We start from the raw sequence: 24,750 nt of genomic DNA on the forward strand, positions 1-24,750 counted from the left end.
CTCCTCCTAGTAGGGTTCCAAAGAATTCCTTTTCTTATTTAAAAAAAAAAAAAAAAGGAACCAAAAGTTACAGCTGAAACATTCAAGATCATAAAAAATATACAACTCCTACTTTAAAAAAAATATTATACAAAGAACAAACATACAGTTGTATTTTTGTATTCGCCTAAACAACAATAGATGGACCTAAAGGTATTCAGAAATTCTGTAACAACCGGTTATAGAACACCTCAGAGCTTAAATTAATTCAGTCTAGCACCCTGGGTCAAATTCTGCTTTTAAACAACTAAAAGCGCAAATGAAGACAGAAATTCTTTGCTGAAGTATTTCAGTCTTTCGTCATCCTTAGTTTATCAAGAAAATACCAGGGAGAAAAAGGAAAAAAAAACAACTTTCCTAATTCTTCCTTATTTTTACTGCCTGCAAACCATACGTCTCTCCACTGATGTAATGAAAATACACTGTTACAGATGTAGGATGTAATGAGGGCAAAGGAAAAAAAGTTAAACACTCAATTTTTTTCAAATTTCAGAAGGCCTTAAATTTAAATCCAAAGAAGATTCATATTCTAACGGAACTGTTTTATTTTACTTTATATTGCAATGTAATTTAGAGAATTAAAATTAACTGCAAACATTCCGTTGGGATAAAATAAAAAGAAAAAAAGTGTGTCGGAACTTAATTTTGATTAAAACAGAAAAAAATATTTAAAGAAAAGGAAACAACTTTTTAACTTACCAGCTTGACCAAGTGTATACTCCTGATATCTTGTTCCTATTCTGTTTGTGGCTGTGCAATTATACCTTCCAAAATCACTGTCAGATGTGGGAGCAATCTTTAAAATGAATACAGTTTGTAAATATTAATTTCTAAGGGAATATTAAAGTTCTTTAACAAAATTAAAAATGTAAATATGCTATCCTTAACCAATATGCAGATGCATTCTTACTTCAGCCTATCTAGTATATTCTCCAAATACAGATCTAAATACACTCTTTTTCATGTTAAACTCCACCTTCTCAAATTCAAATGAGGAAATCAAATAATGGAAAATGGTGACTTTGTTCGTCTTTACAATTCTACTTTTAAAAAAGAAAAAAAATCTAATAAATTTCACATTTTTTTCACAGACGCTATTTGCAGAAACTGATATTTTGACTGAAATAAGCAATCAAAGGTCAGAAAATTGCTGGTTCCTACAGTTGATACAGGAATAATATTTTACTTTCTATTGTCTGCAGGATTCACACTATGCCAGACATTCGGTGGCAGAAAGAAGATGTAAGGGATGTGGCTCAACTGTAAACTCAGTTGAACAAGGATATAAGACAAAACAAATACTAGATACTGCGGAGAGCTAATGCCTTATTGGAATCCAGCTTGCCTGACCAACTTTTCGGGTGACAGAATGGAAAAGTACTCAGACAACCACAGACTGTAATGCATATTTTGTGTTTTTAAGCTATACTTAAAATAAAAAAAACCCAAAACCCTAAAGATGACCTTCAAACAACAGTAAGACTGTGTCTCTTTTAAAGTATATCCTCTACTAGGTTACTTGAGGTTACTTGATTGGACTCTAGCAAAAAAACATATTATTTTTTCTCAGTGCACTGTACACCTCTTGCTTGGGATCTGAAGTTGGTCCCCCATTCTGATTAGAGCTTCTCAACCTTTTTTCCTATGGCAACTGAGAAGCTTATAGTCAGGCATAAGCCTGATACTAGACAGAAATGGAAAAAACTAAATTCTTCCACAGCTGTGCAAGAAGACAGTATGTCGTCTTTGCAGCAGGTGAGAGCAGAGCTGGAGACACTGGTTACACTTTTTTTCCTGAAATAATTAATTAAGGACCATGATTGCTATATGCTATTGTTGAGTAGTTAACTGTTTAGTCAAGTTAATAAAGTAAATGGATAATTAAGGTGCATTCTTTGTCTTCTGCCTTTCTCAGGTTTTGTTCTTACATGTACCTTTTAGATAACAGAAAGGAGCTTAGTTTTCCAATGCCTCCATGAGGAAACGGTTGTCATCAAAGCTAATTGCAGTTTATTATCAGTTTTCTGCCTTGTTCTTGACTGAAGCCACACAAGTCTTTTTGTATATACCAAGCACCTACCAAGTAGTCATTTTAATTTTTATTATTTACCTGATGGGTTAGTTTTGTATTTATTTATGTACTTATTTACTTGCAAGAAACGCAGGTAACATTTTTGTTCACTGCAGTGTTCACAGCTTTCCACTGAGCGCAACCAATGCAAATGAGGTTTATTTTCTAACTGCTCACAAGAAATGTGGAGATAAATAAGTTCATAAAAAGTTGTGGGCTTTTTTTTAGAAAGAGTTTTACTTATTAAATTGTAAGTCTTATCCTTAAATGCACTCTATAGTACTTTCAATGGAGCTATACAGAGGAAGAAATTGATTAATGTCACCATGTTGATTTCCATTTTAAGCCTTACCTCTAGAATCAGCTTTCTTCCTGTACTGTAGGTCTTCAGATGTGTTGTATTTCTTACAGGTAAAACTAATTTTCCTCTTCTCCACTGAATTGAGGCAGACGGATTTGCTAGCACTTCACAGCTTATATTGATGGGATTGCCTTCCCAAGAGTAATATATAGTCTGATTTGACACAAATGTTGGGGCATCTGGAAAAAGGAAGTAATACACAAATATATTAAGTGTTTTAGTAAAACAAACCATATACCCCTATCCAAGCATTCATTTTCACACAGAAATTTCAATTGATTGCTACATCAATTTATTATGGACCAAGAAAATATCAGTATTCAACCTTGAGTTTCTTGAGCGTTTATTTTGGTAGCTTTCTCCTCTCCTGAAACTTTCAGCCAAAATTCAGCCCTTATTTTTGTAAGAAAGCAAGTGATTTCATCAAAATAAGTAAAGTATGTCTTCTTATGAATTTATTTACTGGACACAGGAGCTCATATTTTTTTTCCAAATGTTTTGGTAAGTAATTCTAGTGCCATAGACCTTTAAAAAAGACATATTTCATCATCTAAACATAATGCAAAATAGACTATCAAAGAGTTGTCAGGATGTGACACCTCACACTAGTGGAGCTCGATGAAGGAAAAAGCAAAGTGCATACACCTGTTTTATGGTTAAGTATGATCAGGAATCTCAGAATACCAAGTCAGAGCCTTGGCTTTTCCTCTGGAAATGAAGTTAGTGGTGGGAGCCACTTGAAGGAAAACTGCATGAACTGCCTTCTGCCTGGCTGACAGTTTTTGCACCTAATGTGTTCAACATATGGATCAGAAATCTCATCAGAGTGTCCACGAGGCACAAAATGTGGTTCTTTCACAACAAATTTTAGATAGGCACTGTCTTCCAATGCACAGTTTCTCAGAATAAGTTCACTCCATTAATGAACACTGGCATGAATGTGGAAGATCGAAAGATATTCTGTCTGAACCTGACTAACTTTCATTCCCAGGTAACATCCTGTGGTTTGGTGCTCTCTGTTGATTTAAATACACATGTGACAAGCTCATATCCTATTTAAAAAGTCTAACAAGTGAAAAAGTAGCATACACTTCTACACTGCAGGTACAAGCATTTAGGAGAATAGGGACTTTCAGCTCAGACTGCTCTCTTCTATATACTATATACTCTATATACTCTTCCCTATACTATATGTTTTATTTTAAAAGAATAGTTGAGTTATGGACTGCCATCTACACATGACTACAGATACTAACAGATAGTTTTAACATCATAAAACACATATAGGACTAAAAGTCCATCAAATAAAGATATATCCCAAAATCAACAACTCCCAAAGGTAAAAAATTCCTAAACAAAGAGAGCTTCACATTTTCCCTCTCAAAAAATGTGTCTAAAAAGGCTTTGCAGCCATTTCCCCAGCAGTCAAAAGCTCCAATATAGCAAAGAGAAGAGGATGCAGGATGACTGTGCTAATGGTTTGATTCAGACGAATTGTCTTAAGTCAGGTGATTTTTGATTTCCTCGTTAGGAACAGATTAAGATACCTGGAGTGATGTTTCAAACAAAGAAAGTAACTCTGGAAAACATTTTTTACAGTACAAATGAAAGTTATTTTACATTTCTTACAAAATTAAATGAGTTGGAAGGGAATAACTGGTTTATAAACAGATTTTGTTTAGTCATGTATGCTCTTCATCACTAACTGTAGTATATTATGCTCAAATGGTTACAGAATCAGTATTTATCAAACAGAAACACAAAAATATATGTTTAATATAAAATACAGCATGAAAAAATATCAAACCTTAAAGCCAAGGCTTTGGAAACATGAGGTTGACTATTCTGTATGTCTACAAAATCTGTTTTCTAGAATAACTAAGGAGCAAATTAAGTTAATAAACAGAACATTTATCAAGAAATTCTATCAACTGAGAATGAAGTATGACCAAGTAGAACTGAGAAGGTGGACTTTCTCATATGTTAACATATGTTAAGGATACTTAAATGCAATATATGTACTGTATAACAAGAAAAAAGCTACCATGCAGTTACAAGAGAGTTAAAACCATTAAGAAATAAAAATATGCTCTGCTTAGTTCATGTGTAACTCAGCATTAAAACAATTAAAAACAATTCAAGGTGTAAATGAACTGTTCTATTTAAGCTTTTGTACATAAAGTACTACCAGTTCAGACAATATACTGGACTTCTAAATATCTAAATACAGAACTAGGAGCCTGAATACACCCTTTTTTTAAAAAAAAAAACCAAAACAGCAACCTGCAGAAAAGTACAAAAGCTATCACCACCCTCATCGCAAAAAAGTTATTCTTTATATCTAGTCTGAAACAACCCTCTTTTAGTTTAAAACCACTACCCCTACTATTGACCTATCACTATAGGCCACTGTATAAAGTCTTTCTCCATCTTTCCTATAAGCTCGTGTTAGGTATTGAAAGACTGCAATAAAGTCTCCCCAGAGTCTTCTCTTCTCCAGGCTGAACAACCCCAACCCTCTCAGCCTTTCTCCATAGCAGAGGTGTTCCATCAGTCTGATCATTTTTTGTGGCCCTCCTCTGGACCTGCTCTGACAGGTCCATGTCTTGTCTTCTGCTGGGGACGCCAGAGCTGGACACAGTACTCCAGGGGGGTCTCATCAGAGTGGACTAGAAGGGCAGAATTGCCTCCCTCAACCTGCTGGCCACACTTCTTTTGATGCAGCCTGGGATATGATAAAGTTCATAAGTACTGTTATAAGCTTGAACAGTGAAAGATGGAGTATTATTTTTGAGAGATGAGGCCATCCAAACAAAAAAAGATAACTAGAAGGAACAAAGACTATATCACAAAGGTACAAAATGAAACAGAACTATTACATGAAAGTGGGATTCTATAAGCAGTTATAACTTTAAAACGGCATTTTAGAATAGTGAATATTGTGGCACCAACACCAGCTAAACTCAAGCTGTTCATTTTCCCAAACAAGAAAGAAACTGCCACGTCACCAGTCCAATTAGGAGAAGTGCTTCTGGATAACCTACATAAGAAGCCTATGTAAGAGAAACAAACTCGACCTGAAAACTGTCTCTAGCATTCAGATATCCTTATTAGGTATAATGTCCAAGAACAGTGATTCAAGACAGACTAATATATCATCTGTCTCATCCAGAAGGTAATTCAATTAATGACTTCAAAGACCCAGCTCTGGTGTATGTTTGGCATTATACACAAAATTGGATATGGCAAATTATCTGATTCAGCACATGTGTCGAGACAGCTGTAATAGCAAAATAGTGTACAGAATCAGATTTGCACTTCTTAATTTAAGAACACAGGTTTTCAAAATTTTGGCTATTTTTTTCTCAATTAATTCATTTTCCTGGATGATACAATGAAAATATGGGACAGACTGTCAGGTCTAAGATGCTGGGAGATTTTGTGTAGTATATTATTGGAAGCCTCTCTCTTAGATGGTTAACACTGGCATAAGTTTCCTATCATCAAAGACTTCAACAAACCACATTCTCTAGCAAATCTTGTACTTTCCTTCCCATCCATCCTGTATAAGTACCTTAATTTTTTTGTAACTCAGCCACAATATGGTTAACAGCCTTCTATCTTTCTTTTGCATTTTTTCACACATACCTGTTTTGAAATATTTTATATTATTTTACATTTTATATAATATATATAATATTTTGGAGTTAATAATTTTTCTTTGTAGATAAAGTAGAATAACCTCCCCAGACAGGTGCAATAACTGTCACATAGTCCTTGTAGCAAGAAATAATAATAGAGAGACTTAATAAATGAGTCCAGGTGATTAGATTTTATTGTCTAATGATCCTTAAAAGGAAGACAGGAACTACAGAGCTTCAGGTTTACTTACTTACACAGTTTTACTGCTACTATCATGACTACGTGGCTGCAAGGAAAAACGTGCAAGATCTGCATGTGAAGTTTTCAAATAGAAAAGTAAATGAAACTTATTATATACTAGGTTTTAAATTGCCATGATTATTAGCTAAAACCAGAGTTTTTTTCAGAATCCAGCTCATCTTTTCAAAAGTTTGAGATCAGCAGTTTTGTAGAGGTACATGTTTGTTTCGCAGCACGTGACAGGAAACACCATTCTCAGTAATGTTTCCTTTTCCCCCGCCCCATTCTCTTGGTTCCTTTCAAAACACACTACAATAAATCATTGATATTGAGTAGCATGACAGACTATCTATTTATTGTACAGTTTATGTAAGAGCAAGAGTCGCCTCTTACTGGCAACTAGTACTTCTCCCTGATAACCCTGGCCGTGATATTCTTTTTAATATCCAAACACCACACTAATTCTCCATTTCCATGAACTTGGAAAAAAAATAGTCATCATGAAGATAAGGTATCTTTCTGCTAGATGCAAAACATGTTGTTGATAATGGCACCTTCAACCTTAACAAACACTGGGCAACGAATGCTTGCATAATTTTGGTATTTGGTGCTGCCAGAGTCATAGAAATTCAATGTATCTATTTTTCTTTGAATTCCACTTGACATTAAGGAATTGTACTTGGTTGATCAATTTAAAAAAAAACAAAACAAAACAACAACAACAAGCCCACCACAAAACCAACAAAATCCCCAAGAAATATTAGTTTTATAGTAATATCTATTGTGAATGGATAACCCTGTCTAAAATTATCAAAACCTGTCTAAAATAGGAGAAGAAATTATAAAAAAAAATACAGCTAGGTATGTCAATAGTGATGTTTAAAAGAAACTGTCAGCATATATCTATCGGTCATTTTTTATGTTAGTAAATCGCTGAGAACACTGGCCATCAGAACTAGAACAGAAAGACTACCCCTATAGATCTCTCACACTGGCAGTAATTTTTATTTTAGTAATAAAATGATCATGTGTTGCCAATTACTGACACATTGTGTTTGGATGGCACCAGTTTGTAGCAAAATTTCAATTGTTACACGTATTCCAGGACAGAATTACTGGAATAATTTAAGATGTCCAGACTTCTTACATCATATATTATAGCCAAAAGTGAAAATGTCTTTCTCAAACTGGGATGCTAAACCCCATTTCTCTTTCTACCCTACTTGTCACATTTTCAGAACAAAATCCAGCTTCATATCTTTACCTTCTATACTTTCCTACCTGTCATTCTTACCTCCACAACATGCCTCCTATTGATATCTTCCCTCCATTCCCTAATTTCTCTCTCTCTCTCTCTCCCTCCCTCTCTTATATTCCCAAATCATAATTGTTATTCCTCTTGGAGCAGGGACTCTCGCCCTCAATACCTCTTTACTTAATTTTTACATGCAGTGCTGTCCAGAAAACAATAAAAAAAAAACCTCTAAGAGATTTTAAGGAACATACTAAAAATCTAAGCAGCATCACTGAAATCACTATATCCAACTCCATTTCCAACACATAGTCCCCCTAAATCTATACCTTATATCTCTCAGACCACCAGCACACTGCGCTCAAACTCACACAGTATGTCCCTCTTTTGCTCTATGCTGCTCCCAGAGTGTATGGCATCAGCAGCTCAGAGGCAGGCTCTGAGGTGCAGAAGGACCTGGCCTCAGATGTTGCAACCAAAGCTACGTGCCTCAGGTTTACTGTAAACAATACCGAAGGTCTCTCTTTCAAGCATGTGTTAACCTAGTGACTTCAGTACGCTCTGACATAACTGAAGATTATTTAAAGACTATTTAAATACTTCAAGTATGCCAGGCATTCTGCAGTTAAGGGAAGTTAATTGAGAAAAATTAATTGAGGTTACAAATCTCAATTTAAGATTTTTTTTTTTGTTCAAATTTCAAAGTTTTAAAGTCATACTTATCATACCACCTAATTATTTTCTTCATTATTCCCAGATAATTCTCTTCTGCTCTGCTGGACTTATCTTGGAGGTATAGAGAAGGACAACAGCCATATTTTTTAAGAAATCATATATGTCAACCACTCATGTGGATGATCTTGTACAAAGATATACCATTTTACTGAATGCAATGTGATTACAGGAGTTGATTATATCCCAAAGCACTAGTCTTTGTATACAGTGAGGAAGTAGGCATTTTTGGACCATCCAACATATCTAATAACTGCAGTATCAATATTGATACTTGGGAGTTTTAATTGAAATAGAGTGCAGTGAAAACTGTTAATTGCAGCTACAAAAGACTGTAAGTTAGATGCTTCCCGGGCAGCATACGGAAAAACAGAGACCTTTCCAAAGAACATGGCTTAATACATTTTCTCCAGTAACAGGAGTATTCTCCAAAGGAATTCGCGCTTGGTGATACCGAGCAGAGAGACCGGCCTCTTACACAGTGTGTGCACCTAGGAGTACACAATTAAGTGCTGTGAATACTTCTGACTGTGGTAATGACAATTTGAACACAATGAAAGGAAAACTTTAAAGGCGAGCAGAGAGCCACTTTTAAGGATCATATACTGCTGATTATTACTGGCGTGTTTAAATCCTTTCCAACTTGAGTAATGCCATCAGTGCATCCTAACTAAGAACAATGCTATGAAGAAATGACGATCCAGCATATTGAACATGTCAAAATTATGATTTTTCATTCTCTAATGCTAATCATTGTAGTGAATGATTTGTGGAACCCAAGAAATAATGTGTTCTCTCATCAGAATTCTTCTTCTTTTAGTCAGGCCTGTATTGTGCTTTTTAAGATTCCTTTATGTCCTTAACATTTATCTTTCAGAAAAATTATGTCTCAGGTAAAAAGACAAAAAATACCATACAGAAGGGTAAACATCTGCATAGGAAAACTTTGAAAGGCACCTGATATGTACGAATCAAGTTGCAATTCACTGGCACTTGTACATTTAACTTCCTCAGGTGCTTCTGAAAATCTCATCTTAGAGTATCTCCTGTTTTATCTATTTTTTCATCTATTTCTATCATGGTTTTTATTAAAAAAAGAAATAACTATTTCTTTATCTATGATAAATATATAGATAATCACTATAGACCCATCTTAAAATCCCATACCTAGTATACATCATATATGCCATCAAACAGGAACTTTTCGATCCATTACTTCTGTTATTATTTATTATTGTTATTATTATTATTATCCAATACACAATAGGCTTCATATGTGTAATCAGATTTTGAAAATTAATGAAACCCATTAGTAAATAATATTTATAATGGTATCTTTCTTTTCCATGTAATTTTGATTTATTTTTCATACTTAATATGAGGAAAACTAAACATAACTAAATTCAAAGATGACTTTGTAGGAAGAAATCCTTATAATTGTCTCCGGGTTCCCTACAATTCATGTCTGTCTAGCATTCACTTCAGATAAAAGGCAGGGTTAACTGTGACCAATTGGTATCAAACCTGATAATCTCTTCCTGTCCTGGAGAACTGCTCTTATCATCAAAAGCAACCCCAACAGAGAACAAGGATAAAGTACAGAAGCTCTGTGCAATCCTACTGTCAGTTTAAGTCTCTGATAGGGGTCAGTAAATAAAAGGATGAGACAGTGACACCAGGGCACTCTGTGTCTCCATCAGGGCTGTTTAACTGCACTGACATTTAAGGATGTGATGGGAGCATGCTCCTCTCCTGACTACACAAACTGTCAAACGTAGTAAAACTTATAAGGAAAACTGCTGTAGTTTTGTTATTAACTTTCAGAATGACATAGGTGCATTGATTAGTCCTAGCTAGGAACTGTGGAACAATATAAACAATTAAGTCTTGCTTATTTATTTATATTTTAATTTTAAAATAGTTATTGAGCTTTATACTACAATATTATTAAAAATAATAAATATTCTGCTAAAATGGGTCACTAGTGACTATGAAAAGAGACAGCCTAAAAAAAAAATTATTCTCAAAACCAAAACAAATGAAGTGAAAGTTAAAATATTTTGAATAGTTTCATGCAATTTGGTAAATGTGTATTTGGGAAAAAAAAAAAAAAAGTGAAACCCCCTGATCTCAACATTTGTAATTACAATTAACATGCTGAAAAAGTATCACTTGGAAAATAATACAATAAGAGTCAAATAAATTATTCAATACTGTCTGCAGAATCTCATAACAATTCCCTCCCTTTTCCCATTTTGCTACGAGAATACAAATTAGTTGTTTAGTTTTTCAACCTGTACCTTTTGCTGAAAGTCTGCAACTTACAAAGTGAAATAACTGGAATGAAGGATAACTATTACACCTGCTTTATAAAAGAACATATTTTTAGTGTTTACCGAGGCCTAAATTCAGACTTAAAACAATATGCTATTCCATTTTCTCACACACTATATTTAATTGTTCCCACACATATTCCAAATTAAGTCTGCTTTGCCATAATGAGAATATGTTACTTTGAAATTCTTAGAATCTGCTCTAAAACGTTCACCCTGAAAGGTGTCTTAGACTATAATGTATTGTATCAAACCAGAAATTTTGTTATGCCCTTTAATATGAATTCTGTGCTGCTAATACATTATTAAATTTCAGTTGCCCATGTTTAATGAAGTGTGGTGCATCCTATATCTCTCTTCTGAATACAAAAGGTATTAATATTTAATTTTAAAACATAATGGCTACATAACCTTAATCAAACAACAGATTTCATATTGCTATGTGTAGAGTAGAACAGGAATTAAACACAAATTTTACAGGAACTTCAGTGAACTTGCATTTTTATATAGTAAAATATTTTTTTCCTTTATATACATATAAAATGAATAATTATCAGTGCACCAGTGCACTCATTAAAAACCAAATACAGTAAATTAATATGTTCCCAAACAAATAATAATATTTTGCAGTTTCAAATCCCTTCATATGTCTATTCATTGAAGAATAGCTATGTTAAAGCTATTAATAAATATTGTATTTATTTCTTAGGTCTTCTGGGCTGGCAAATCTCTCCATTCCTAACATCCAATTACAACTTTGACCATTTCTCATTTTCCTTTCAGATTTATTTCCTACATGATAATGCATTGCTTGCCTGCCAAAATGATGGAACACACACCTCTATACAGAAGTCACTTTGAAAACTCCTCAGGAAAGCACTCAGCTTATAGTCTGCAGCTGTTACTTATCTTTCTGTGCCATAGAGCCCATTCTAACTTCTATCTTCTCACTGGAAAGACTTCTTCCGTTCAGAGTCTCAATCTCAAACGGCTCACTCAAGCTATATTGCAAATATATCTAGAAAATCTCTAGCAAAATAGAACACTGATGAAATGTAAAAGAAGGATTTTTTTTGTTTGTTTGTTTTCATTTTTTGAAGACATGAATTTGAAGAAGTTCGAAAAGACAATTTTCCAATTAATTTTTGTATATTTTATATTTCAAATTTCTATCCTGTGTCTGGCTTCTATCAGAAAAGAAGAGCATCAGACTCTTCTCTAAGCAAAAATAATCTCCTTTTCTCCTGGAAAAAATTCAAGAGCTTTGAATAAGCAGCCTATCCATAAAGCAGCCTGTCTAAAAGAGACTGTCACAAACTTGTGGACTCCAGGAGGGGTTATAAAGAGGACTAGAGACTTGCTGGGAATTAGTAAAACAGACAACTAGGAAAAAAACAGAGGACTGCTGAATCTTAGAAGGTTAAGCTCAAGACTTGAGCTGTGGCTCAAATCAATCCTTACCTTATCCCACTGAGTACTTTCAACCCACAGCAGCCTCTAGTAGCCTGAAGACTTGAAGTTACTAAGCTTAGCCTTAAGTAAGTGGGTAATACCACTGGAATATTATCTCAGATGAAACCCTGTCCTGCTTAAATCACCGACATGGGTCTTGTCAACTTTAGAAAAGACAGGATTCCTCCACAGAATTCAGTATCACTAACTACAGAAGGACATGCTTTCATAAACAAGTTTAAACATGAATTACCAGGAAAAACTGACCTTCCATTAAGAATGTACTTTTTTTTTTTTCTTTTAAAACAAATTTAAAAGAGAAAACAAAATATTAGAACTTACATTCAATATCAAGGTACATGCTCTTTTGGTGCCCACCAATTCTACTTGCAGCTTCACAGTCATATCTCCCTGAATCTGACAACTTCACATCTTTAATATGCAGTGACGATTTTCCATGCTGCCCTTTGACTTCTATACGGCCATCTGGGCTCTGTTTACATTGATTCAGGAAAAAGAAAGGTTTTTTATATATATATATGTATATATGTATATATGTATATTTATCTATGTTTTATATATTAAACACCATTGATAAGTATGACTGAAAGCATCTCTTCACCTACGGTGAAGTAATTACTGACAGCTAAGCAACTTCTAAATTTGTCAAATAAATTAAAAATAATATAGAAAAAGATGGTCTCTTTCTAGGCACTACAATCAAGGGAATAAGTACATGCTTAAAGGAACATTGTCAAGGAAAAACACAAAATGTATGCACTTATGACTGGAATAGTGAACTGCATATTCAAAACCTGTTTATGATCTCACTCCTTTTGTTATGATGCTGCAGTTAATCAAAACATATACATATTAAATCATAGTATCTTAGATTATCGTTAGCATTATCTCTCTTGTCCTTAAAAATGTAACTGTGAAACTGAAGCGAAATACCCCCCAAAAAAAACCAAAACACAAATCCAGTCATAGATTTATTTTCATTATTCACATTTTCTTGTCAGAAGCTCATAATTGTTAAAAAACATGATCTATAAATACAACTGGAATTTCGGGATTTCATTTCCGTATCATTGCATGGAAAAAGGCAAGGGAAAAAATGAATGCTGGCTTCTGATTTTCTAGAACATAGATTTTATATTTAGCAACTTCATAAAAATCTTTATCCATAACACCTCCCCACCCACTCCCCAAAACCTATTTGAATTTCAAGAGTATATACTATTAGGGAAAACTAAATAAAAAAATAAAAAAAATCCACTGCTTGACACTTCAGCCTTCTTGGAGTAGTATACCTGAGGAAAAAGAAGTTCTTTTTAATCTGGTTCTGCTCTTGTATTGTAGCTTTGTGAAACTTGCTTTTTTCATTGTTTCACTTTTTTTCATTTGAGGACAACAAAAAGCCGATAAAAAATACTGATATTTACCTACTTTCATTATCGAGGAAGGCAGAAAAGGGAGGGAAACCCAGTAACTATTTCACTTATCACATTTAAACTTGATACATACTTTAATGTGCTTTTTACTATAAATACTCACCACATGGTAGCTGATATTTAAGTGACTGAGCTTTTAACTCTGTACAATTGTTTCTTCACTGAATACAGGAAAAATACACACAATTTAGATCTTGAGACATTTGACAAGAATGAGCCATGTAAAGCATTCTGTATATCATAATTTCTATGGAAAGAAAAGTATTCTGATCCCACATGAGAATCCAAGAACACTAAATATTTTTTCCTGTGAAAACCTCACAGCATGGATACATAAATTAAAGCTATGAAATTCTAATGTAAGATCAATGGTAAAACCTAGTAACTAAGACCACTTAGTTACCTCTTACGTCATTTCTAGTGCTGAAAATTCTATTTTCATTATACCTTTAAAAAAGGAAAGAGAAAAACTATGAAGTTACTAGTAAACATGTTATAGTACTCAAGTCATGTTTTTTGGAGGAATTTCTTGGGATAATTAAAATGCAATTTCTTTAAAACAAAACATTAAATAGTTTTTAAATTTATGATGTGTATATATATATTACAAGTACTTTGTATGGCATAGTTAATAATAGTATTATTTACATATGGATTATTTGCTTCTTTTTTAAAACGCCAAGTATGTAATACAATGGTAAATCTACATTATTCCTACCTAAAATGGACATACACTGCAGCAATTTTATTTCTGATTTTACCTTGATTATGAATACTTAAATAAGAAGTCACATTTGAAACCTGTAACTACGAATCACAGATACAGTGTAAATACTGTATTAGTGATTCATTAACAGCTGCCCTCCTAAAGCACTAAGGTACCTCTATACAATAGAGAGTAGTAGTAGAAAACAGGTATTTTGAGAAAAATATTTTCTTTGTCCTTCCTATTGTGTATCACAAACCTACAAATTTTTTCTCGGTACTTTCTCCATGCACAATGGAGAGTGTCTTTCTGTGAAATTATATTGACCTAGAGCTGTAATGACATGTTCACTGAAGTTCTTTCACCATGATTTTCTGAATTAGATCAGAGATTATTCAGCTAGCTCAATTTTCTGTTTCCAGAAATAGGTTATTAGGAGCATATATGAAAAAGAGAAAAAAAAAATTGAATTAAAAATATATATTCCAAATGGTAATTCTTCACTCTCTGAAAAACAAGCATGTACTAGTTGTATCTTCTGTGCAGTATGGGCAACAGGACTCCTGTAAAAAAGAGTTAAATTATTTATAATCCTCACTAAAGTCACTAACATTATTTTTACAGAAGTATAAAGTTTGCAGTGATATTTTGAATTTGATAAAAAAGTAAAATTTTATCAGTTCAATACTCATCCCAAATATTATAATTCACTATATAACTCACTATATATTTCACTATAATTAATTCCATACATTCCAGAGCATGGTGCTAACTGATGTTTAAAAAAAAATAAAAAGGTAATGAAAATAAGCATGAAGATCCGTAAAATGAAATAGCTTTTGCAGTAACATCTCAATCTTGGTTTTGGTTTATCTAATGATTTTCTAATACTGCTGGGGAAAAATTACTTTGATATGTACACATTTGGTTTGTACTCAAAATAACTTTCCAATGTTCTCGTATACGAGAAAAAAATATTTTAATCAAATATGTATGATGTAATATATCTTAGGTTTATAGTTCACGTGAAAAACAACCTAATAAATCCTCTGAATGATAGGAGATTTTTGCATGACTGCATCATCTATTCTCATAATCAAATATTTAGTAAGAAAGAGAGGGATCTACTAGGTTAAGCAAAGTCCATAAAACCAAATAAAACACTAACAATTGTAAGCAAAAAAATTTGTCCCAAATGACCATAAAAATATGTATTTACTAAAGCTACTTTCTACTTTTTCAAAATTCTCTTAAAATTATTACAATAGTCTTTTTGAAATTGCTTATAAAGTAATGTAAAATACATAATAAGGTCTTTTATGCTGCGTTGCTCAGAATGGTTTTTGTCCTGTGGCTTCTTCATGAACAGTTTAAGAAGTCCTGTTCCCTGGTCCTATTCTGCAGCTGGATTCGTGTACAATTTCATTATTTTTTCTGCAAAAAATGGTGCAATAGCTGATTAAAAATGTCCTCTCTGGCTGACATTTCTGAACATAGAAACATGTGAAAGAATACAAGACTGCAAATACAGACCAAGAAAAGTCCATCAATCAATCAATAAATAAATAAATAAAAATATTTTGAAGCAGTTGCCTATGTCTAGAGAGGATTCCCAGAATATGCTGGAGAATTACACACGCAAATGAAAAATGTTAGATAGTATGATGAATTTTCACAAGGACTTCAAAAATACTAGTGTGGCTGTATTATATTGTCCTACGGTATAAACCAGTTAATAGAGATCTGTGTAAGTAAGTCAAGAACATATTATGGCAGAAAAATTACAATAACAGTGCAGTCATGCTGAAGCACAGCTACACACTAACATTAGGAACCCAGCAGAGACACAGAAGTCGACTATGGCAAAGAGCAATGAAGAAGCTGGCACAAAAATCCAATATGCCGCGTTAGCCTGAAGCAAAAATTGAAACCATGCTAGTTATATTTTCCCATTCTTGTAAATTAAAATCTTATCAAAATCAGAATTTACCAACAAAGCAGAAGTCTGCATTCACGCTGATCCATAAGGTCAGTCATCTTCTTTAACTTTGAACAGCAAATACACAATGTCAAAGAGGGGCAGCCCTAACCTTGGAGTCTGCAACCACCAGAACTATATAATCCTTAGTCAAATCTTTCTGAGGCTTATTTTCCTCCTGCGCTAAGTATGGAGAGAACACCTTAGTGCCATGTCTGGCACTGTTACACACCAAAACAGGAAGAGGAAGAGGCAGCACACATGGGAACATGAAGTACTCTGCACCTGCCCAGTAGTCCTCAGTAGAAATCCCCACCGGGAAAAAAGCATTAGAGCTGCTGCTGGTGACAAATCAAAATACAGATATAATCTCTATAAATTTATAATATCAGTAACTCTCAAGTCTGTCTGAAACCTACTAAATTGGAATTATCTTTTGTTTTCCTTTCAAATATATAATGGGAGAGATGTAAAATACGTACAATGGTGTTTTTTGCTAGATTGAATAAGTGCCCACACTTTTATTTCTTAGTATTAATAAAGAGTATAAAAAGTAGACAAACAGAAACCTCAACAACCAGAAGAGTCTCTGTGGTTCAATGTTTATGATTTCTGTTCATTCACTGAATTACTCCATATCACTGTGGAGCATGAATAATCAGTGAGGTCTGAAAACATAAGTGGTCAACACAGTTCTACACAGATATACATATTTCTTCATCAAGATCAGTGAGCAAGTATGTTAACAAGTGTTTACACTCTAAGAGATTGGAAGAATAATTTCAACAAACAAACCATTGTGTGTCCTGAAAATGATAAAGACAGAAAAGGTCTTTAGAAGTTATCTTTTTACAGCATTTTGGTAATCATAATAAAATGTTAAGAAATCAAAATATTTTTCATCATTAATCAGAGAATTTCATAGAATTCATAAATAAAAGCAGGGTTTGGGCGGTTTTGGTGGTGGTCCCTTCCCGGCCCCCCAACCTCAATACCCGCATAAAGCTAAAACACAAGTGACAAATCTTCAGCAGAGACTTTGATAGGTACAGCTGACTTTGTGAATTTATCTACATAAAAACCACATTCCCTAAATTAAGAATTTAACATTTCACAGGAAAACACCTTTTATTTTGAATACTGATAGCAGTTGAGTTCTCTGTCATTGTCAAAGAAAACACAACTGTTCTATATATGTCTCCAACTAAAATCAACCATAACAATAACTCTGAAGTATCAAAAAGTGCCTTCTGAAAAAAAAAACAACAAAAAACCAAAAAACCAAAACCAAACAAAACACCAAAGGATGAGAACTTTCTGCAACTGCAATATTCTTATTCAGGTCTGTAGCTTAACACAAATGAATTCTACAATAATCATAAAATCTCATTGCTTGAGATTAATTCTACAGATTCTGTAAAAATGAATGTATATTTTTTTTATTTTGATAAAATTCTCATTGTACTATATATACTATTCTACTACTTGACTTTTTCTTTCATGCTTTTGTTTCCCAAACTTCTCACATGATTTGTAGTTCCACATGTGAATATTCCCAAAGTCCTGACTGGCTGATGATGATCTGAATGATCAATGCACAGCTCCAAAACCATATTCCAGAGGTCCCAAGGCAGTACCATAACGATGATAACAGTGTATTTCAAGGGTTCCACATGCAGAGGAGGTATGCAGTTTTCAGGATATGATTGCTAGGGAGAATAGGGATGTGATGAGAGTACAACATCCACAAAGAGAAAGAACAGCTTCTGGGACAGAATAACTTATTCAGGTACCATGGAGCATTCAATCTGCACAATTCCATTGCCATTGTACTTCAAAAAGTGTAATTTCTCAGAAGGGGAGAATTAGCTGATTATGATGCTTAGAAATTGTCATCCTTTTTCAATTGCAGAAAGCTGTACTTGAGGAGAGGTGGATGGTGTGATTAGTGGTTGAGTTTGATTTATCAAGCATTTATCCAACTCCCATTGAGGAACTGTAGCACCAAATGAGATGAAGTTGTATGGCTGCCAAAATGTGCATTTTGAGTTGGCTGAAAGCAAAAGTGGAAGGTGAGAACAGATGCAGAAATTGGTAACTTGTTTGTAGCTGGATTTTGATAATTCTTGGATGGTTAGAGCAGCTGTGACTTTGTGTTGATTATCTTCCCTCCTACAGAGTTTACCATTTGGCTGACAAAGTACTCCTTCATCCCTTCAAGTCCAAGTGCAAGACTGCAAGCAAAACATCCCTACGTTTAAAATCTAGACAAGTTGAAATACCTCTATTTGTTTTTCTTCTAATGTTCAAAGCTTATCTGTGATCAAAGTGCCATTACTGTCTATGGTTACACCACTGCAGGTCAGTTTTGCCTGTCAGGTATTTACCAAATAAATCTTCTGACATCTTTTGTACTTTAGTACTAATTTGGACGTGCATTACATGTGTTAACAGAAAAGATGAAGAAACAGTGGCTTAGAATCGAGACTGTTGTTTCTTTTGTAAAACACGGTGCAACATACTCAAGAACAGCAATTGTGAGAACATATAACTTGAGTAAAAACTGCAGGATGTTTTAAAGTTCCTCCAAAGGAGCTGCTGCAGATGGATATAGTAGAAGATCCTCACATCAGGGGAAGCAGGGAGGAAGGAAGGAAAAAAAAAAAGAAAAGAAAAAAGAAAAAAGAACCTGCTTTAAATTTTATGCCTAGCTCTTCCTTCTTCAGATCAAATTGTCAAAAATTGCCATCTCATTATGTTGTCTTGGTCATGTTGTGAGCACGCATCACTGAATTTTCAAGGAGAAAACAAATACCGATTAACAGAATCATCTTTGGAATTTCATGAATAACAATATTTTTAGGAAGCTTTCTGATTTTGGGTTGTGTCGATACCCGCATGAGAGGAAAATTTCAGATCACATACTTCAGGCTGGAGTTTCTTATATGTGAGATTTCAGCAGATCATAATTGCTTATAAAACTGTTCCTTGAAGCAGCATGAAAGATAAGAACTTCTGCAACCTGACATGCTGATACTAAATGATGGCAAAATTCCAGAAGTCTATTAAATGTAAGTGACCAGCAATTCCTAGTCTGAAAATCTACCTTTGGTGATGAGAAAGGGCTGTTGGTCACAACAGCCATCATCGTGTAGAAGCTGATGGAAGCTCCCTTCTGGATTATGGATGGTATATTCACAATATTTCCCATTCTCTTCAGGTAAATGTATTCTATCCATGCACCTGTTGGAGACAGCAGAAAATTCCAGAGTATTGCTACGTGCATATGCCTTAATGTCCAGTGAATCAGAATAATGCTACAGCAGTGTCTTGGACTTCAGTGATTTTTATAGCAGACTTTGCGATTCTTTTAGAACTGCAGCTCATTAAATATATATGTCAGCACACTGCAAATTCCTGAATTTGTTAGGATATTTTTTTTTTTCCACAGGGAAGAAATTATTGAAGAACCTATTGTTTGTAGATCTATAATGTAACACCAAGGAAGTCACAAAAAAACTAAATCTTGAAGAAAAAATATCGCTGTTTTGATTTTCTGTTCATCTGCAGACATGGCAGTTACTTTTAAAGAATTCAGATTGGAAATAGTAGTGGGTTCTATGCAGGTTGTAAACAGCATGTACAATCTCAGGAAAAATGTATTCTTGAAAGCTTCGTATAACTTTTAGAAATTATGAACTGATATTTGATTCATTCATGCTGGCATTTCTTTCAAACTTAAGTTGTTACATAACAAGATGATACGGGATATCCAATACACCAAAACCACTTACTAAGACATGAAACAGAAAACTGAACTTCTTTCCTTGATTGGTTTTTACTCACAAAAGAGAATGAAAGAAAAATAATAAAGAGAGAAAATATGATGATTATCCACTCAAGATTACTTCCTCTAAAGATGCAAATCACAAGAAAGAAATGGTTGATGGTTATTAATGGCAAAAATATTATCATCGTATGAAAAAGCCTGTAAAGGAAAAGAAACATTAGTGTTGGCCATAAAACATAACAATATATAACACTCATAACCACAAATGAGTGTTTATAACATAAAAACTACACCTGTAATAATTACATATGTATTCTGCAATTAGAAATTCTGATTCACTCATAAACACTGTATTTAATGGTTTTATTCCTAAGCATTTTGCTGATCTGAATCTACTCCAACACTGTTATGATGTCATTAACACGGGTGACTCAGATGGATTCAGATCAGCAAAATTCTCAGGAATAAGACCATTAAGTACAACGTTATTATTCAGTACAGACCTCATGCAAACCAGCCACTAAAAATAATGATTTTGCTATACAATTACATCTTACTTTAGACAATCAAATCTTATTGTAACTTGATTCTTTGGATAAATGAGAATGGGATACAAGTGATTATACCTCAGCTTTGTAAATCTTTAAAATGGTTGCAAAGCATTTGTAACCAGCTCAAACTAGATTCACAAGGTCTCCCTGCAAAGGATGAGTAAGGGAAGACTAGCATAAGCATAGGGCTCCAAACACATATCATATAGGATCTAGGACTGCTCACACTAACTGTGGTTTGCCATAATTTATTCTTCAGTGATTACTCAATCTCTGAGCATAAGAACAAGAATAATCACTGTTAAATATATACAGCACCAGTAGCAACAAGTATGGTTACTCTGACTAGGAACCTCAACTTGGTCCTGTTTCTGTTCGGCTCAGTTCAAATCTGAAGTAAATATTACTTCAGCTGTTGAGATAACTAGTACAGTGAAACTCTACCACTGTACTACACCAAACTGTCCATACAGAATGAGTTACAAAGCTGTGAATGACCAAGGAAACATCAGGCACTAGGATCCCAGCTTTCCTTGAGGCAGGAATTGTAGCCCAGTAAGTATGATTCTCCTATTCCTAGTAAAGGCTCTGCACTGTTCCAGCAGTGCAGGGTCTTAGGACTTGCAAGGGGTTGCTTTGGTCTGAGGCGATTTCAGTTTGCTTTATGATTGCAAGTCCCTCGTCATCATGTAACTACCAGAATTTGTTTCTGCTTAGCTCGGTGCTAAGTACTGTGTATGGCAAAGGTCTAACTAACAAACATTATCTCTTTATCTTAATTGGGACTGGAGGTGGCAGTTCCGTAACTTTAATAACTAACAAGTGAAAACAGTAAAAAAATCCCAAACAAAAACACGTAAGCTGACTGCAGTACAAAATGGACAAAAATAACTTCAAGTTGACCCAAGGCAGGGAACAGCTAGGTTTCTTTTGAAGGGGTTGGGTGGAGGTTAAGTCATTTGTATTTTTCCCTGGAGAAGAATTTAGGATGCTGACAAACTGTCAACATTCTCTCCCTTTAATTTTTTTATTTTTTTTTTTTTAAAGGAAAATAAGCATTGTCATCCTCAGGTCTCAGGGGAATACTGGAAGGGCGGCTATAACAACAGAAAGAAAACTAGGTAGATTTTCTATAACAACTTTAACTGTAATGTTGTTTTGGTGGTTTTTCCCCTGTATTACTTAGGTAACTTCGATTAAAGTGTTTGTATCATTGTAACTGGACTAGGAATAATTGTTTTATTTTTTTTAAACTGACAAAACGCTACTTAGACCGATAACAAATTTTTGGATAAATACGGGTTATATGCCTCTCTTGCTCACAAAACTCTTCTGTTAGAATATAAAATAATCTTTAAAATGTCAACTATGCCAAGAATCTTAAACTGAACTTAATGCATTTAATATATACGTTAATTTCATTTTCATAGAATTCAAGTTCAAACCGTGACGCAGTTTAGCTTTAGTTGTGGGAAGAACTGCTGTGGTGAAGGTATGCAGTTATACATCACAGAACAACCCATACAGAGCAGCACAACATGTGCTTTCTTTGGGGAAGGAAAAAAGAAACAAGGATCATCTAAGTTTCACCAGCAAGTTTCTCTTACTGGTTCGTTCAGTAGTTGTATGCAGCTTGAGATCCTTTCCCGTTTTCTGTAAAGGTGATGGATATTTTATTAAAATGACAACGGCTAGACAGCAGATAGGAATTCTGTCTGGAAACTGGCATGAGGTGGAGCCCTGCAGGGGGATATATAAGCAACAGGAAAGGGACAGAAAGCCTGAAATGCATAACTTGAGTCATGAGGAGCAGGGGAATTGTCTGCAGGAGGACACCGATCCAGATCTCACAGATCAAAAAGTCTTTGCTCACAAACCCAGATAATTCTGTAGAGCTTTTTGCCACTGAAGAAACAACCAGAAATTATTGCAGTAGCAAGCAAAATGGAGAAAATGTGCTAACCTGGACATATCCGCAAGGGCATAGAAAGATGTGTTTTCAAGTTATTTAATTAGTATCATCCAATAGAGTTTCTCTATTTGTATTTCTGAATTTATTTACATGTACGGATATAAATAAAAGATTATGGTGGACATATCAGTCAAATTGGATGGAAACTACTACGGAAAAATGCGCTACTACAAAAGTTTGAAACAAGTTGGAAAGCAGACAATGCAACATGGCAGGCACAGGAAAAAAAGCCATACGTCACTCTGCTAGGGAAAGTATCACTGAGAAACAAAACCCTAGAACCAATCTATAGCTTATTTTCAGTCAGGTTACAGCATTTCCTACTCAACTGCACAAGTTAGGAAACTCAAGGAGTGTATATATTATTAAATTAAATTATCAGAATTAGCACATTGCTGAAGAAAGAGATCTGTAACAATACGTAAACTGAAAAGACCATGTGGATAAATTAATCACAGCTACAAAATTTGTCCCAGCTCTAGGAATCTCAGGTATGTAGGAAAATTGGGGCGGAGGAGAGTGAAGCCTGGAGGAAGGTAATCAGTTGCTAGGTGAGGAAGGAGAGAAAAAGAGGAGTGATGAAAAAAGTGTGGGAAACAGCCTTGCAGACAGCAAGGTAGGAGAAGGAGGAGGGGGAGGAGGTGCTCCAGGCACCAGAGATTCCCCTGCAGGTGGTGGAGAAGACCATGGTGAAGCAGGTTGTCCCCACTGCAGCCCATGGAGGTCCATGGCGGAGTGGATATCCACACTGTAGCCCAGGAAGACCTCACACCGCAGCAGGTGGACATGCCCTGAAGAAAAGTGCAGCCTGTGGAGAGCCCAGTATGAAGCAGTCTCCTGTCAGGACCTGTGGCCCATGAGGGACCCACGCTGGAGCAGTCTTTTCATTGTAGAAAAGATGCAGGCTGGAGCAGTTCTGGAAGAACTGCAGCCTGTGGGAAGGACCCACACTGGAGCAGAGGAGCCTGTGGGCAGCAAATGGCCTCTTGGTCGGCTGCTGGTAGGGGTAAGAGTTTTCTTCCTCTTTTGTGCAGCTACTACCTCCCAACAGCTACCTCTTATCCAACAAAGTAAGTTACCAATAAAATTGCCAAAAAAAATACATTTTGCTGAGGATATCTCATGAGGAAAAATACCCAAACATTATTTAATATTTTTGGCATTTGCTACAAGGTGAATGATGCATGTGCAATTTTTTATGACTGCAAAATTTAATTTTAACAAGTATGATTATAAAGGTAAAAAGACAAAAGGACTAATCTGTTTATATAAATCCAAACATTTTCATACAGAATTTGTAAAGATTTTTTAACATAATTAGGGCATATTTGCTAAATACAATGACCTGTGAATTCAGGAATCCTTAAAGAACATACGTGAATCCTAAAGTTCTTAGAGGTCTTAATTTGACAGGCCTATGATATTGCTTTTGGGTGAGATAGTGATATTTTATCTCAGTAGGGATTTGGTATTAATGAAATCACTTTATCACTTTGAATCTGTGATAAGGAAGCACTGATAACTGCAGTCTAAATAACTTTGCATGTTTCATACTGTAAATACTATGTTTTTCCAATCAGTAGACATGTTTATTTCCCCCCAACACACACACATTTAAAAGCTCCAAAGGAAGCCACTGTAGTTTCTGATAAGATTCTGTACTTATTTTCATGTTTTCTAAATTAAACCAGAAAATATGTATTGATCAACAGACCATAACTCGAAAGGGGCTTCTGAAATGTGCTGGTAGAATGGTATTTATTCAGTTTGGAATTCTAAATAGTCACAAAACTGTATTCTTAATGGAAATTGCTAAATAAAATATCCACTTTTGTATACCTTTTTACGTAGAGGAACATTTATAGAGTGCTATCTTAATTTAATGAATTTTTACCAAGTAATATAGCCCTGAGGGCTGTAACATTACATATCAGCTACCTATAAGATACATTAAAGCATGTTAGATGATCAGCTTGCAGTAAGGTAAAGATTACCACTTGATTTCTACAAGCAGAAATTTCTAGAAAGACAAAACACATCTTATTGTTGATACCATTATTTATGCTATTGCAACATTTAGAAATTTTAGTAACACAGGTTGAGTTCATGCATGGATGGAAGTTCTTTTGACTATGAATCAGAGCTCAGACCTATGGTTCAGTTAAGCAAACCTAAGA

The 24,750-nt window shown here is 34.5% G+C and overlaps 1 protein-coding gene across 1 annotated transcript in view; it reads right to left on the reverse strand.

The window, feature by feature from the left end:
* NCAM2 (neural cell adhesion molecule 2) overlaps window positions 1–24,750 on the reverse strand; it is a 302,573-nt gene that overhangs the window by 77,902 nt on the left and 199,921 nt on the right. The window contains exons 9-11 of the mRNA XM_054211746.1: window positions 12,465–12,615; window positions 2,463–2,650; window positions 739–835 (exon numbers count right to left, since the gene is read on the reverse strand). Of these exons, the coding sequence (XP_054067721.1) occupies window positions 739–835; window positions 2,463–2,650; window positions 12,465–12,615 (436 nt within the window). The remainder of the gene's footprint in view (window positions 1–738; window positions 836–2,462; window positions 2,651–12,464; window positions 12,616–24,750) is intronic.

Source organism: Rissa tridactyla, chromosome 1 (assembly GCF_028500815.1).
Source record: "Rissa tridactyla isolate bRisTri1 chromosome 1, bRisTri1.patW.cur.20221130, whole genome shotgun sequence".
NCBI lineage: Eukaryota > Metazoa > Chordata > Aves > Charadriiformes > Laridae > Rissa > Rissa tridactyla.